Source organism: Anabrus simplex, chromosome 6, assembly GCF_040414725.1.
Source record: "Anabrus simplex isolate iqAnaSimp1 chromosome 6, ASM4041472v1, whole genome shotgun sequence".
Classification (NCBI taxonomy): domain Eukaryota; kingdom Metazoa; phylum Arthropoda; class Insecta; order Orthoptera; family Tettigoniidae; genus Anabrus; species Anabrus simplex.
In genome coordinates, this window is record NC_090270.1 from 280,382,106 (window position 1) to 280,400,327 (window position 18,222).

The window sequence follows — 18,222 nt, forward strand, 5'->3', positions numbered from 1 at the left end:
CAGTTTGGTCCTGAAAAGGACATTTGGATAGTGAAGCCATGTTTATTAATGTTGTATCTTGACCAGGAGAGAAATATGTCTGATCGCCTGTTCGCTGTCGCTCGCTTAGCACTACCCGGGGATCACGTGTAGGGTACTTTAAGGTTAAACCTATGGACGTGAGCAACAATGGGTAACCACAGAAAACAATTCTCAAGACAGCCAACAGTGGGGTTCAAACCCACTTGCCTCCCAAATGCAAAGCCTGGCTCCGTAGCCTTAGTGTGTTAACACGCGTGGCCAAACCTGCCCATGAAAGGGCTAAATAATATGTCAGTAGTAACATTGTTTTGCAAATTATTTAATAGCCCATTTGGATAGGCAAAGGATTATTTAGTTAAACATGTAAAGTTCAAAAAATCTGTGGTCAAACCATGTGAGTATTTTACTTCTGGTCCTTCTTAATGAAAATAAGCTTCTGTTGTGGATAGATTAGACCACTTTATATGACTGCTTGTCAAAAAGAACAGTTAACATACCTGCCAACTTTCAGAAATCAAAAATAGGAAGATTTTTTAATTCTTGGATTTCATCAAGTGTATTGCGCCATGGTCTCGGTAAAAAGAGGACAAGATAAAAGGCATACATATCTACAGTTACAATCCGAATTAACCATTACATTTAAAATCATAAACTAAGAAAACAAAAATGATAGCAAGAAAACGTACCTAATAATCATTCTCATTTATGACACATACATACAAATAGTAACATTTAGACAAATAAGTCAAGAACTGACTACAACTTACCAAATGGTGAAGAATATACACATGTAGGTGATAGAGACTGCTGTGTTTACTTGTTTAGCATTGAACTGGCAGCTAACTTTGCCCTCTTCAACAATGCACTGTCATACTGATGCTCATAACACTTTCCACTTAGACTTGATTTGACCACCAATAGTTTACTGAAATTTTCGTCATTCAGAGATAATCGGAATTGTGTCCTTGTCTTTTTTACCTGGCTAAACAATCTTTCACACTCGGCATTGCTGTGTGGAATTGTCAATATTGAGAACATTACTTTTGCGATTCTATCATATTTGAAACACCCAACTGCACCTTGTATATCCCCTATAGCAGACCAAGAACAATCTACTCTTTCTTCTTACCCAACAGACAATGGTAAATCCTCCACTTGGAGAGCACAAAACTGGCACTGTAATGCATCAATTGCTTCTTGGTCATCTTCACCCCACTGGCAATATAACAGGAAACTTTGAAACAAAATACTTTATGACATTGAAGGAAAAAGTCTGCAAAGAATTTATCTGAGCTACTTGAGCATTAACAAAAACATCACTATTCAAATTAAATTTATGAATAATATAATCACAAACTGCAATAAAATAGTTCCTGGCATCCAAATAAAAGTTTTTCTTCTCCTCTGGTGCCAGATTTTCTACAAGATGAGATGTTGAACAGCCAATTACTAAATCATCATCAGCTTTCTAATTCTCTCTCATGTGATAGACCACTTCTAAAACTGTAGGATATTTTTTTATAACCACTGGCTTAACAAACCTACACAGAATGTCCTTCAACATATCCGTCAGCATTGATCTTATGACATGAATGTGAGGTGCTTGCGACTGAAGAACTTTATTACTTTTCTCAAATGTAGGGATGATAAATGCCAGAAATGAGCAAAATGCTTTATTAAAGTTTGAAGACAGAAAAAGAAATAGTTTCTGCTCTCGTGAAATACTGGCAGTGCAACTAGATTCCTTTATTTTCTTCACAGATGGAGATGAACTACTCTTCGCCTTCCTTTTTCCAGAAATAACAGAAGCTTGGTCTTGTACTCTACTGACACAAGGACCCCGTTCCATTTTTGTATTTTCATGTGCCTTTAGCTTGGGAATTTGGAAATACTTCAGAGATGTGTCTGTGCCATTGGACCACTTTACCTCATCCTTAAAAAAACTCTCAAGTGGCTCCCACTCTGAAATCAATCTTTCCAAACATTTCCCCAAGGATAACCAGCATGTACACACATGCTTTAATATTTTTCTAACATCAGTTTGGTACAAAGCTTGATACATTTTGAGATGATCTTTTCTCTTCGAGCTTTTGTCTAAATAATAATAAATATCAATTAGCATCTCATCAATTTTGAGAGGAAGGGAGTCTGCACCCTTCATGGCAGCCAAATTAATCAAATGACATGGGCATCCCATAATAATAATGTTTTCCCACTGCTCTCTTAGTTTAGCAGCAACACAGTTTTTTCTTCCCATCATAACAGGAGCATTATCTGCGCTAAAAGCTATACAGTTTGCCAACGGAATGTCATATCTTTTCAGAACATCCAGGAGCAAATTAGCAATATTAATACCAGTAGAATTGCCTTCCAAATTTTCCATGGATAGCAAACGATTTTCAATCTTTTTCAATTCTTTGTTGAAAAACGAGACGATAGGATAGAGCTTACTATCTTTATCATTGCTACCATCAGTTGAAATCGCAAAAGGTTCAGTCTTTAAAGTTTGAATCACCTTACTATCTGCATCACGGGCCATTTCATTAATTATGGCAGATGTTTTTGTTCTAGCACACTCATATTTCTTCGCAATGTCTGAATCTGAGAACATCTTTTTGAACAATGGCCCTGTGTGATCAGAACAAGACAAATGCAAGGTTACGTTCGACAATGAACGCCGTGAACAAACATTCTGCTCAAGTGAGTGCATCATCTTCCTTCCCACCTACAAAAAAATTACTTAATCTTTTGTTCCTCTCGAGACAGCTAGCACTATCTTTGTGTTTCTGTGTGACACTGTGAGCTACAATATCTGTTTTCCCTCCATGCGAGATATTAATATCACACCGACACACGGAACAAAATGCATAATAGTTTCCTTTGTTAGACTGTAAAATGAACGGAAATTCAGTTTTATAGGTATCCCTGAACACTTGGAGATAACGTTTGTTATGTTTTGTAGTCATCATGTGAAGAGAAAATACCACAAACTGTCACAGACACAACTCTCTGAAATACATTGAAGTCATTAAAATTATGAACTCTGATCAACACAAAAGCACTAAAATACGCGAAACTACCACATACAAAACAGATCAATATGTCTCGTACATTATTAACATATGACTTTGACAGGGGGAAAAGCACAGAACGGCAAGAAAAAACACCTGGTCTAAAACTCCAACGAAAATACACACAGAAACGAGCGCGCGAACCACACAATAACAAACTCACTCTTTCGTCCCGATCAACGGAGTCCCTAGCGGTTGCTAGTGCGTATGACCTTCTCTGACTCGTAGGACGATTGCCGTCCCGAATTCCCACCTGAACAGCACACACGCTGCTGTAGTGAGCGGGAAATATGACACACGAAGCGACGGATGATCCGCCCGCCAAATAAAGCATCAAATACCGGTAAATATGCTTAAAAATGAAGTTGCATAAATTACACAAGCACATAAGAATCCGTCCTAGGGGAAGAGTACTGACCGTACTGAAGGTTATATTGGTCAAAAATAGGAAGAAATAAAAATAAATCGGAAAACCGGAAGACGAGTTAAAAATCGGAAAGTTTCTGGGTAAATCGGAAGGGTTGGCAGGTATGAGTTAAGGTGTTTACAAAGGGAAATATCACACTAAAAAGGTCTCGAAAATCTACAATAATGAGGGTAGATCATCAAGTTTTCGAATGGAGATCAGCCATGTTGTGGATCTTTGTAAGAAATATGTGCCAGGTAAGAATTTTAAATGAACTACATTCTTCGTTGTAATGATATCTAAGAAAAAATTGTTATTATTAACCTTGTACATAAGAGGTGAGTGGTGAACTCTTGTAATACTTCAAATATATAGTGACAATGAGGGCCAAGGGTGCGGAGACAGTTGAGCGGCAACAAGTTGGGCAGGGCCAGCGGCAAGCAAAATGATAGCCATAGCGAACTGTTGAGGCACACAGTAAGGAAGATGGCCAAACTCCTGCGAAAATGCTGGAAGAAGACCACAATGTAATAGAAGGTGTCAGGGAAAAATGCGAGATACTATATCGAAAATCTTTCACTGGCCCATATAAAGAGCTAACCTGGGAATAATACCAATATAATGGTCCGTTATTGGACATCATAAATTTTCCAGCTAACTCATTCTTGGTTGCCTGCGTTTCACCCTCGTGTGCTAAGTTGGGCTCGTCAGTTGGGACTTAGCACACCTCCAAGATGCAAGGCTAGTGCATACCGTGGAGGCCACTGCATAGGCTACTTGAAGCCACCAGCAGTGCCAATGCACTATGAAAGCCATGTCTTATTTCCAAAAATTGATGCCTGCCTGGCCATCAGATGATATAGATGTTGATTCCCATAGGGAACTTAAAATATCAAGCCAGCTTTTGCCCTTTTGCTCCACGGGAGGTTTCTGTCCTCGCTGACCTGGCCTTAGGACACCTGCGTTATTCTTTGACAGATGTACCGCCCCAGTCAAACTCCCCACCTGGCAGTGTCCTCGAATCGGATCACGCGAGGGAGTAAATTTACTCATTCACGACAAATATTTGAAGTTCCCTATGGGAATCAACATCTATATCATAAGGAGGGAATGGCAATCAGTCTGGAGTCGCAAGGGAGTGCGAGTCAATTACGAGACGGTCAGTGATTCAGGGGCAAATCATTCGGGTGAGTGTAAGCAATGAGTAAGTCAATCAATGTCGTCAAGGCAATGTGAAATTCAGCGAGGCGTGAAGAGTTGAGTTCTTGGGCTTAATGTTGTGGTGTGAACTGCTCTGGGAACATAACGGACAGCTGTGTTTCTGGCCAATGTTCAGCACCAAGTTGTTGGTCAAATACTCTACTCTATTACTACAAGAGAGACCTCAGTAAGACAGCCAGATACCTCAAGTGAGTATTGGGATGATGCAATATCCATGGGGAAATTTTTCCAAGAGATGAAGATTGAATAAATGTGACTAATGAACTGCTAAGTAATTGCCCAATAATATTAGATGAATTCAACAATGCCATTTTGCCTACTGCTGATGAGTATTTTGTACCTGTTTACTTGCTTGTTTTAGACAGAATTCTTCGACTGATACACTCCGAGTACACATACAGTTTACACAGTATTATCATCTTAAAGGGAGAGTCTGGAAATACCTCATGTAAGTATTTTCAGGAAATATCTTAAAAATAATGGAAAAAAGTATTTGTAAAACCTAGTGGAGATATAATTTTAACCCCTTAAGTGGCTATGACGTCTTCAGACATTTTCGTGCTGGGCTTCTACAGTGGGTATGATGGCATTAGTCGATCGTAAAATTTAATTGCGTATATATCTTGAACGTGACTAATGTTGACTAATTATATTTTAGACTCAAACAAAATAGTTCGTCGGAAGTATCCATGGGCTAATCAACTCCGTTGGACACTCTCTATGCAGACGGAGTGCCTAGTGCATGAAAACAACAGTTGATATTAGATTCAAAATGAACCATGTTGAAAAAGTTAAAATAATGGCTTGAAATAGGGCGGGCGGTTGAAATGTCGTTAAATCTTCCCAATTGATTGGAGTTTTTAAATTTTTCCGTGTGCTTATGTTGTTGAAGTATGGGATTTCAGTTTTTATTGGTTGAATGGGCGACAGTTGAAAACGTTGTGTGATTTAATTAATGTTGAGCTGTCTTATGTATGTGAAAATCTGAAAGGAAGGAATAAGTCCTTAATTAGTTGAGTGAAATGACGGGAAAAGAGAAAGAATTAATGCGTTAAAGAATTGGGACTGTGAAGTTAAAACTTACCTTAAGTGTTGTTGGGTTGTTACCTTATTGCTAAGAGGTTTGTAAAGCACTGGTTGTCACTAACGTCTTGCTCCTCGTATTGTACGTGTGATGTCTTGGTAGAGGGGAGTGGGCCTGTGATTGGCGCATGGGAAGGAGTTGTGTGTATTGGAGGGAGAACAGGGGCGTGATAAGTTGAACGGCTTAGTGGGGGTGCTTGAAGAGGTTGTTTTGAGGACGTCAACTAGTCTTTTGTCTTTCAAATTTAACTTATTGAACGAAATTAATTGTTCATAAAGAGGGCTTCGGTTGTCTATTGGATCATTTAAGTTTTTATTACTGTTGTATTTTTGGTCCAAGAAAATGTACAAATTTTTGAACTCGGTCATGAGTCTGCCTTTATCTAGTCTTTTTAAAATTTGGAGATCTTGTTCGATTGTGGTGAAACTGTGTGCTGTGTCCTTAATATGGATGCTCATTGCTGAGTGTTTGTTGTGTTTCTGGGCATTAAAATGTTCTGCATATCTAGTTGTGAAGCTTCTTCCGGTTTGACTGATGTGCGAACTATTGCACTCAGTGCATTTCAGTCTGTAAATGCCGGAACCCAAAATTTATTGTTGTCCGAGTTCATCTTGTTGTGGCTGAAGAATAACTTTTGATTAGAATTTTGGGTCTTAAAGGCTATCTTAAGATCATGTTTCCTTAAAGGGGTAGCGATTTGATGTATGATGGGATTAGTATAGGTAAAGGTTGCGTACTTTGATTTGTTTTTTTCCCTTGGGGAGAGGTTCGTGGTCAATTTCAATTTATTGATTATTTCATGTATGATTGAGGGATTGTATCCACTGAAACTAGCTATTTCTTTTATGGTATTTATTTCTTTTTTCAAGTTGGCGGTTGACATGGGAATTTTTAGCGCTCTGAACATTAAACTGTAAAATGAAGCTTGTTTGTGTGACTGTGGGTGAAGAGAATTTTGTTTTATGATTGTAGGAGTGAACGAAGGTTTTCTGTAAATTTGGAAATCGAAATTGTTTAAGGTCCTGGTAATTGTAATGTCGAGAAAATTGATTAAATTATTGTTCTCGTCCTCTTTGGTGAATGTGATGCAATTGTCTAGGCTATTTAAGTAGGATATTATGTCTTCACTATTGTTGCAACTTTTATCTATTATTGCTAATGTGTCATCGACATAGCATAGCCAAAGACACAATCCATTAATGCTATTTGTTATTTTACTATTTTCGAGATTATCCATGTAAATTTCGGCGAGTATTCCCAGGGTGGGATCTCCCATGGCTAGACCTTGTTTGTGTATCTTGTTGAAAGTGAAATAATTATTATGAAGAACGAAATTTAGCAATTTTTAGCATTCTACTATTTCCAATAGTCTTAAGGTGCTGTGTTTGGAAAGATTATTTCGTATGATTTCTATAGTTTCCTTAGCAGGAATGTTCAAGTACATGTTGGTAATGTCGAAAGCACACATTATGTGGTTAGGTCGTAAATTAAACTTATTTAAGGTTTTGCATAGTTCTATTGAGTTTTTTATAGGGTGTTTGTTGTGGAACGTTAAAATGTTTCTTGAGAAATTTCTGAAGGAATTGTGAAGTTTTGTACGTTGGACTTATTTCGCCTATTTATGATGGGTCGAATGGGAACGACCTTTTCATGTATTTTTGGCAATGATCTAACGGTGGGTAATTTGGCATTCATGTTGATGAGTTTTTGATATTCGCGTTCATTAAATAAGAAAGGTGAGATTTTTAGGAGTGTTTTTAGACTACGCTGAGTTTTTAAGGTAGGATCTTTAGAGATTATTGAGTAAGAATTGTTGGAAAAGAAATCCTCCGTTTTTTGAATGTAGTCATGTTTATTTATTAGGACTACAGTATTGCCTTTATCGGCTTTTGTTACTATAACATCATTGGTGTCTACCTTTTTTCTTAATTCGTGGGTTTGCTTTAGAGAGGTGAAATTATTGATGTTAGAAACTTCTTTTACAAGAGTGGGTAATTTCTTTTTTGTCGTTCTGTTTGTCAAAGGGAATTTGTTTCTTTATGTTTGATTCGGCTTCCGCTATTGTGGTAATTATGTCCTCAGCTTTATGAGGACAAGGTCAATTATATTTCAGGCCTTGGTCAAATAAATGTATTTCATTGTCCGAAAATGTGGTGTTGGATAAGTTGATCGTGGTTGGAGTGTTGTTCCATGAGGAGATGGGAGTTTCTCTGTTTCTATTTTGGTTTAAGAATTTAGCTTTCTCTTCCATTAGGCATGTTAACTTGCGGTTTAACACGTTGGCTGCCAAGGCGGTACATTGTACGCTGAGCGAGTGTCTCATGAGACCACGGCGGTACAAAGTACCGCTGACAGGTGTTGCTAAATGACTTTCCCTGCTGGGCCGGTAGACCGCTGAGCTGTTAAATTCGCTATGCTAGCGTACCACTATGGCCTCGGAGCAAATCCAGGCGTGCTTGGTTTCCAAAATATAGTCTTTATTTTTTATTAATACAACCTCCTTTTATTGGCAATATGTGAGTATTTGTCCAATCAGTTTAACCATATGCTTAGCTGTGCCGGGTTAGCTAACTGGCAAGCTCAAGATTTTAGAGATTGGGTTTGAATCCTACTGTCGGGACACCTGATTATGGTTTTCTGTGACTTTCTATTTTCACCCCAAGCTTATGCTTACCTAATCAATAGGCCACACTGATTCCTTCCAAATTTTTGCACCCATACCTGAACTAATTTCTTCGCATATCGCAATGAATATAGCGTAAACATGAGCTTACTTGCATTTTCTAAATTGACAACATAGCAACATTTTACATTACAATTGAGCATTTGGCAAGGAGTAAATACGAAATGAATATATTTCAAATTTAATTTGGTGAAGAGTTTTTTGTGTTGCAAAATGTAATAGATCAGTTTGACATATACACTACTTACCAGAATTCTCATACTGAAGAGTTAGCATCATTATCTTCCGAGTTCGAGAAGAAAACGGTTTCATTTTTATAACTAACTTCTCCGTTCACTGGTAAAATAACGTAGAAATATCTCGCAAGTATTTTACACACACCCTACTGTAAAACAGTGAGTGCCTTGCGATTGTAGTCTTAAGCGCTAATAAACAAATCATGGCACGCTGTGTTATCTATGTGCACTATCAAGAAATGCAAGCTTCTAGTACAGCTAGACTGTACCGTTCTGGCCGTCTAGGCTAAACCATGCAGTGAACTTTCCTGTGGGGCCACGACGGTATCTCGGGGTGCTGGGAATATTTATTGTATTTCGTAAGTACATTGAACACTTAAGTGAAATATCACTTCGATTTTTGCTGTACTGCTTATTTACTACATGCATGAAAGAAAAAATGCTTTGGCCACCGGGACATTTCTTGCTATGTGTCCTGGCAGTCAACGTGTTAAGGTTTTTTGCTTTTTGTCCAATATATTCTGTAATTTGTGTGCGATATGTCTTTGGTATGAATTCCATTCAAGAGGTGATATTGAATCAGCAGTGATCAAATGTTCCCGGTAAAGTTACAGGTTCAATAGGGATTTTTTTCTATACATTAGTTTTGTTTCATTTCATTTCTGAGCCAGATGGTCTTGATTTTGTTTTGGATGTCTTTAGATTTGTGTTTTGGAATGTTTTTCCTGTCCGAAAATGTGGTGTTGGATAAGTTGATCGTGGTTGGAGTGTTGTTCCATGAGGAGATGGGAGTTTCTCTGTTTCTATTTTGGTTTAAGGATTTAGCTTTCTCTTCCATTAGGCATGTTAACTTGCGGTTCAACACGTTGGTTGCCAAGGCGGTACATTGTACGCTGAGCGAGTGTCTCATGAGGCCACGGCGGTACAAAGTACCGCTGACAGGTGTTGCTAAATGACTTTCCCCGCTGGGCCGGTAGACTGCTGAGCTGTTAAATTTTAAAAACTTGGGTACCAGACCTAGTCTTAAACATTTCTTTAAAAATAGAATATGTTTTGAAATTTTACTGATTTTGAGGTTTTGATACCTATTTTTATTTTTATTAGCCTCGTTGGCCTTATTACAAGTAATGAAAATAATTTTCTCTGTATTGAAAGAGTCTTAATTTATCATAATATAAGAAATTTATTTTAACTCAACCTATTCAATACAGTACATGATGTTAACATTAGTTAAACATCGTTAAAAATAGTTGAGACATGTTTCGCCCATTCTGTGGGGCATCATCAGTCAAATCAAATACCTCAAAATTCTACCAGACGTCTGGTTGGCAATTATAAAAATATGTTGCACGAGTGAATACATTAAAAAACATTTACAAAATCTTATCATTAACAAAATACTGTAACTAATTGATTATAAAATGTTACACTAGTGAACACGTTGGTGAATTTTCACTCAAAACAAGTCCGTCATATGTACAGTATTGACATGCTAACCTACATAAATAGCCTAGACAACTGCATCAAGTTCACCAAAGAGGACGAGAACAATAATTTAATCAATTTTCTCGACATTACAATTACCAGGACCTTAAAAAATTTCGATTTCCAAATTTACAGAAAAACTTTGTTCACTCCTACAACCATAAAACAAAATTTTCTTCACCCACAGTCACACAAACAAGCCTCATTTTACAGTTTAGTGTACAGAGCGCTAAAAATTCCCATGTCAACCGCCAACTTGAAAAAAGAAATAAATACCATAAGTTTCAATGGATACAATCCCCCAATCATACATAAAATAATCAATAAAGTGAAATTGAAATTGACCACAAACCTCTCCCCAAGGGAAAAAACAAATCAAAGTACGCAACCTTTACCTATACTAATCCCATCATACATCAAATCGCTACCCCTTTAAGGAAACATGTTCTTAAGATAGCCTTTAAGAATCAAAATTCTAATCAAAAGTTATTCTTCACAACAAGATAAACTCGGACAACAATAAATTTTAGGTTCCAGCATTTACAGACTGAAATGCGCTGAGTGCAATAGTTCGTACATCGGTCAAACAGGAAGAAGCTTCACAACTAGATATGCAGAACATTTTAATGCCCAGAAACACAAACACTCAGCAATGAGCATCCATATGAAGGACACAGGACACAGCACACAGTTTCACCACAATCGAACAATATCTCCAAATTTTAAAAAGACTAGATAAAGGCAGACTCATGACAGAGTTCAAAAATTTGTACATTTTCTTGGACCAAAAATACAACAGTAATAAAAACTTAAATGATCCAATAGACAACCGAAGCCCTCTTTATGAACAATTAATTTCGTTCAATAAGTTAAATTTGAAAGACAAAAGACTAGTTGACGTCCTCAAAACAACCTCTTCAAGCACCCCCACTAAGCCGTTCAACTTATCACGCCCCTGTTCTCCCTCCAATACACACAACTCCTTCCCATGCGCCAATCACAGGCCCACTCCCCTCTACCAAGACATCACACGTACAATACGAGGAGCAAGACGTTAGTGACAACCAGTGCTTTACAAACCTCTTAGCAATAAGGTAACAACCCAACAACACTTAAGGTAAGTTTTAACTTCACAGTCTCAATTCTTTAACGCATTAATTCTTTCTCTTTTCCCGTCATTTCACTCAACTAATTAAGGACTTATTCCTTCCTTTCAGATTTTCACATACGTAAGACAGCTCAACATTAATTAAATCACACAACGTTTTCAACTGTCGCCCATTCAACCAATAAAAACTGTATCCCATACTTCAACAACATAAACACACGGAAAAATTTAAAAACACCAGTCAATTGGGAAGATTTAACGACATCTCAACCGCACGCCCTATTACAAGCCATTATTTTAACTTTTTCAACATGGTTCATTTTGAATCTAATATCAACTGTTGATTACATGCACTAGGCACTCCGTCTTCATAGAGAGTGTCCAACGGAGTTGATTAGCCCATGGATACTTCCGACGAACTATTTTGTTTGAGTCTAAAATATAATTAGTCAACATAGACATCCAAGTTGAATTACGACGTAATGTAACATTTTTACATGAGCTGGTTATAAATCACATACAAAATTGCACATCTTGAAGCCTTTTCTGATTAGACTGCACCAGGACCGCAATATTGAGGTCCAATTTTTATTTTATTGAAATTAATACAAATTTGGAATGCTTTTCCATATTATAATACAATGTAAAATACACGTACAGTAAATTGTAATTATATATATTCTGCATTCATTCTCAATATTTGTATATAAATTTTAAACAGTCTTCGAACTTAGCATCAAATAAGACTTTAACTACCACTATTGTCAATACTGTACATATGACGGCCTTGTCTTGAGTGAAAATTCACCAACGTGTTCACTAGTGTAACATTTTTTAATCAATTTGATATTTTGTTAATGATAAGATTTTGTAAATGTTTTTTTAATGTATTCACTCATGCAATATATTTATATAATTTCCAACCAGACGTCTGGTAGAATTTTGAGGTATTTGATATGACTGATGATGCCCCACAGAAGGGGCGAAACATGTCTCAACTATTTTTAACGATGTTTAACTAATATGTTAAAATCTTGTACTGCATTGAATAGGTTGAGTTAAAATAAATTTCTTATATTATTATAAATTAAGAATCTTTCAATACGGAGAAAATGACTTTCATTATTTGTAATGGCTCACTTAATTGCGAATGGTGCCCGATGAACAAGGTTTGCTTTTGCAGGTGTAAATTAGTGACATGCACAATGTCGCAGAATACTTCAGCGCATGCGTAGGTGATGATATTTTCCAGTTACCAGCTGAACAGGCTAACTTGTAAGCTAGCCAATTTTTAGCTGCTAACCCTAACCTAAAACTACGATCCCGAGCAAGAAGATGGAAAGACACTAATGCTGCTGAAATGAAAACTCTCCTTGGACTTCTCCTCCTATAGGGTGTCATTCACAAACCAGAAAATGGTCTCTACTGAACAAAAAAGGAAAGTATAGCTACCCCCTATTTTTCCAAAACTATGTCCAAAAAAAGATTACACCTGCTTTTGAAATTCCTTCACTTTAGAGATTCCAAGTTTGATCCGCAGATCCACAATAGGAAACTGTACAAAATATAGCCAATCCTTGACCATCTCCTAAACAAATTTTCCTCCATCTATACTCCTGAACAAATGTTTGTGTTGATGAACCCCTATCCTCTGGAGAGGAAACTAAGCTGGGTACAGCTCATACCCTCAAAACGCAGCAGATTTTACAGAAACTCTACAAATTATGAGAGTGTAATTCTGGATATGTTTGAAAATTTGCTGTATATACTGGTGAGGATACTCTATATCATCAGAACCATCCAGGAGAGAATACAACTGCAAGAATAGTTCTTGAATTCAGCGATGAGTTACTAGACAAGGGATATTGTTTGTGCCTTGATAATTGGTATAAGAGCCCGACACTGGTCGATAATCTTTGTGAAAATTGATGTTGTAGGACCATGAGGACTAATAGAAAGGAGTTTCTAGACTTTGTGAAGAAGGCAAAATTACAGAAGGGCAAAAACGTTTCAGGTTATCGAAAGAAACAGATAATAATGAAGTGGAAAGATAAGCTTGATGTCACTCTTGTAACCACTTTCCATGATGGTTCCATGGAGAAAATGAACTCGAGAAAGGGAGTTATTGAGAAACCAGTGGTAGCCCTGGACTATAATAACATGGGAGAGGTGGATAAGAATGACAGTCAACTTCACAGTTATAAAAGTGCTGGGGAACGTCTCAAGTATTACCAAAAGATGTTCTGATACTTGATTGATATGGTTTGCCTAAATGCCTACGTCCTCTACGAGAAACAAGGTGGGAAACTTCAGAGACTCGATTTCCAATTGACACTCGGTGAGATATTGTCGTCGTCTGGCGGGTGGTGCAGCCAACAATGTGTCGACCTCCTAAATCAAGGTCACCTCGTATCCTCAGCCGCTGCTTCCCATAAGATATTCCCAGCACAGTGTCAAGAAAAAAAAGTCTCCGAAGGTGTGTTGTGTGTTGGTCACAAGGGAGTAGGAAGGAAAAATCATACTGTTGTCCTGACTGTGAAAAGGGTTTGTGTGTAACACCTTGTTTCTGCCTATATCACACAGATAATCTACAAAACCTATAATCATCCAGATTCAGAACAATGTACATAATGTTAGTAACCCATATGGATTCATAACAATGTACATAATGTTAGTATCCCATTATTGAAGAATAATAATTACAATCGTATTAGATTAAACTAATTGTGCACACATTTATGAAGGAAACTAACTGATGTACTCGCGCTTCGCTACAGAATTCTACATTGTACACAGAATTCTAGGTTAGGTAGTGTACACGTTGTGAGCAAGAATGTATTAAATTGCATAGCTCTTTACGTTACCCTGGAAACGTGACAGAGACATCACCAAACGTCTTTCCTCATATGAAGACTAAGTTAGGGAATTTTCATTGTAATGGTAGGCCCCCTTGCCTACCATCAGTCACAATCAGGTTGGGGAATTGCATTATAATGGCAGACACTCACTCTCCACCTACCTTTTTACATCCTCAGAAAGACTGTCTTAGTGGTTTTACCAACTGAAATGCACATGTGGCATTACAATGACATCAGTAGGAATGGCGCGAGTAAAAGCAACAATTTCACATGAAATACTCGATCAAATGATACACCACACATTTTCTCACTTTTAATGAGTACTATGCTGATCTAACAGTCCAAAGTTCCAGAGCTGGAATGACCAGGCCGCAGACAGCCGTGATCCGTGAACACTCTTAGTCTTTTTTTGGAGGGGGAGTTGAATAGTGGAGAGTCCCAGGGCAAAATTATTCCCTTTTACTAATCTGTTTCCTAGGAGTACCCGATGAGTCGGAAAATCTCAATTCACTACACTGGCGGCAGAAAATCTATCTAACTTGGAGGCAAATTTACAGTCACCAACATCTTAAAAAAGCACGGTGTAAAAGTAGTTTTTGAAGCCAATAATAGGAATGTAGAAGGCTTGCACAATACAGGAATACAGGATTAATTGAAACAGTTATATTTCTTCTTACATTGGACAGACTGGAAGGAGCTTTAATATAAGATACTTAGAACACGTTAATGCCCTGAAAAGTACAATAGGATGTCGGCTGTCGGACAGTGTATGCTTTGCTATAAACACAATTTCACAGACATAAAACAAGATATGGAACTTTCTCAAAATCACGAGGATGGTTGCCTAGTTGTACTTCCTCTTAAAACAATCACCACCCCCACCATCTCTCAAAATCATCAACAAAGGACCCATCCTTAACGTTATAGATAGAAAAAGAATTGTTGTTTTGTTTAACTTTCTTCAAAGTGGTTGAGGGGAGATATTTATATTTATAGATTATTCTTTCAATAAAGAAACTGCTGTATCCATTAGATTTAGCAATATTACGAGTAGTGTTCAACAACTCATTTCTTAGGTCTCTTTCTGACATTGAAAAATTGAAGGTTCGGTACACCATGCTGTTGTATGCTACTAGTATTTAATTTGAGAATATAAAGAATCTTGACGGACTGTAATGACTGTTTGGGTAAGTTTTCTGAAAAACTTATAACTTAAGGAGCCTGGGTGCCAGATAATAGTTAAGTCTAAAAAATTAATTTTCTGTCCAATTTCGGATTCAAGTGTGAATTTTATATGCGGATCAATGTTATTTCGATAAAGGAGAGTGGTAGCAGCGTCTGCTATGCCGATCGCACATGCATATTAGAAGGTTCAGGTCTACCCTGTAGAATTATAACTACGTATAAGTTAATAGATATTACAAAATAAAAAGTTCAAAATTCAAAACATTCACTGCAGAATGAAAACTCTTAGGTGAATTCTTTTAAGTTTCTTACAGTCTGCTTTACGTCACACCGACACAGATAGGTCTTATGGCAACAATGGGATAGAAAAGGCCTAGGAGTGGGAAGGAAGCGGCTGTAACCTTAAGGTACATCCCCAGCATCTGCCTGGTGTGAAAATAGGAAACCACAGGAAACCAGGGCTGCCAACAGTGGGGTTCGAACCCACTATCTCCCAGATACAAGCTCACAGCTGCGCGCCCCTAACTGCACAGACAACTCACCCGGTGATTTTCTTTTAAATTCCATCGCACATATTAAAGGAATTTTAGGAGCCTGGGGAAGTAATTTAGACACCTGGGGCATGTAGGTGTCTGCTTATTTGCACCCCTACACCAAAGAACGTCCAAATAATGTAAAAAAAAAAAAAAAAATCAATATCACTTTCTTTACACCAAAATCGAGAAACTAGAAGATAATTTAAGTTTGAGGAATCTATCTCTTTATAACTCACCTCTTTTGCTCTATCAATATCAGCCTGACTACAGTCAGTAATACTGCTGGTGTGCGGGCATCTTGAAGGTCTACTAGTCATGACGCTGAAAATACAAATACATTTCAAATAATTGTATCTAATCTAGGCAAAGTTTTCCATTGGGGGTCAAATAATATTACAGTAAAATCAAGATACAGTAAACATTATTTTATTCCTGGAAAGAAGACAAGAAAGAAAGAAAAGTGTTGCTTTGAAAGGGAAAAATAATTTGGTCAACATTCATTATTCACATATACGATATGGTTAGTATTATTTTCCAGAAAACTCCCTTAAATATAGACATGTATATATCATCATAACATTATTGGTTTTATGTCCCATTTACTACTTTTACCATTTTCAGAGATGCCAAGGTGCTAGACTTTTGTCCCAAGGGAATCCTTTTATGAGCCAGTACTTATATCTAATGACATGAGGCCGACATATTCAGGAACTTTCAAATACTACCAGAATGATCTAACATGTCAACTCAAGCTCAGAATGTTAGCAATGTACCATCTGAGCAACTCATCCTGACAGCCATATATCACTAATTAGAATTTTAGAGGGGAAATGTAGGATTAGTGGTCTACCAACTGATTTTCTAACTCAACTGTCTGAAGATCAAATGCCATCAATTTCAAACAGAGATTTTAAAGCGAGTCTCTGTGCAGTGACATATGGTCATCTAGTTAAATGATTTCATGCAATGAAAAAAGCTGTAGGAAGCAAATAAAATGTATTTCATGTTTTCATGCTATATCTTTTTTTTTGTTTGTTTTTTTTGTTATTTGCTTCATGTTGCACAGACACAGATAGGTCTTACGGCAACGATGGGATAAGAATGATCTAGGAATGGGAAGTAAGCAGCCGTGGCCTTAATTAAGGTACAACCCCAGCATTTGCCTGGTGTTAAAATGGGAAACCACGGAAAACCATCTTCAGGGCTGCCGACAGTGGGGTTTACTGAATTACACATGAGGGATATTACTAGAGAAAGTGAGCTGTGGGTGTATGGAGAGGGGTATAGTGTGATAAATACGAACACCCAGCCTCCTGGATGCAGTTACAATTCCTGAACCACCCAGGAATCGAAACTTGGCTCCTCACAACTAAAAGCCTCGAGACTGACCATCAGCCAAAGAGCTGTACAACGTAAAGCCACAGTACCTCATACAATTCTTGAAAAAAAAAAAAAAAATTTGCATTAAAAACCTTCAACTCTAACTAGACAGACTGCTACGGTTAATTTACTCTAATTTTGTCAACTAACAAATATAACAGGACAGACATTAGGTGAGTTAATCAGGAAAGTCATTGACAATCTAAACTTTTATGGATACAGAAACTGAGTACAACCAATAGAGTCAAAGTCTGCTCATTCAGCATAGATTTTAATGTCTTCGATGAGATCAAAGAAAATCCAAAAGAATCACAGGAAAGGGACAGTTATACAGGAGGTTTCAACCAACCACGTGCTGACTACGCCTAATGTTGCTTAACCACCATGGTCAAATGAGAACTGGTGTAGGTTATTCAACATGGTAAGGCTATTAAAATGCAGGATTTTTTTTATTCCCTGGAAACTGTCTACTGGGATTAAAAATTCACTACTTAGTGTGCAAGGGTAAATAAGGAGCTGTATCTGTATATTGTGCATTGTTTGCAAAAGTCCATACGTTGCAAGTAGTATTGTAAGTTGTACAAAAATGGACAGTGGTAACTTGTAACAGATGATGCACATTCCCTAATTCATTATAAAGAGTTTGGATGATCAGCAACCTCAATATCACAGATTGTGTTTAAAATTAATTGGTAAACATCTTATTTTCACATTCTCAGAAATTTTACCAATCGTCAGAATGTAGTCATTAATCTATTACCAAGGTAGAGTGAGATGTAGTGACAGACATGTTGGGACATTGCTAATTTCACGACTCATGCATATGAAAGTGAATGTGCAGGGCCTGCCACTTACTGTACCATTACGTTACATTAGCGGCCGTAAATGTCATGGAGACAGTGGACAAATATGGCGTACAATAGCTTCAGGCAATGTGCAAATGCACAG

General features: G+C 37.4%; 1 protein-coding gene across 1 annotated transcript in view; it reads right to left on the reverse strand.

Moving 5' to 3' along the window:
- Usp20-33 (Ubiquitin specific protease 20/33) overlaps positions 1 to 18,222 on the reverse strand; it is a 348,425-nt gene that overhangs the window by 285,023 nt on the left and 45,180 nt on the right. Inside the window, exon 2 of the mRNA XM_067150436.2 lies at positions 16,131 to 16,215. Within this exon, the coding sequence (XP_067006537.1) occupies positions 16,131 to 16,211 (81 nt within the window). The 5' untranslated portion in view covers positions 16,212 to 16,215. The remainder of the gene's footprint in view (positions 1 to 16,130; positions 16,216 to 18,222) is intronic.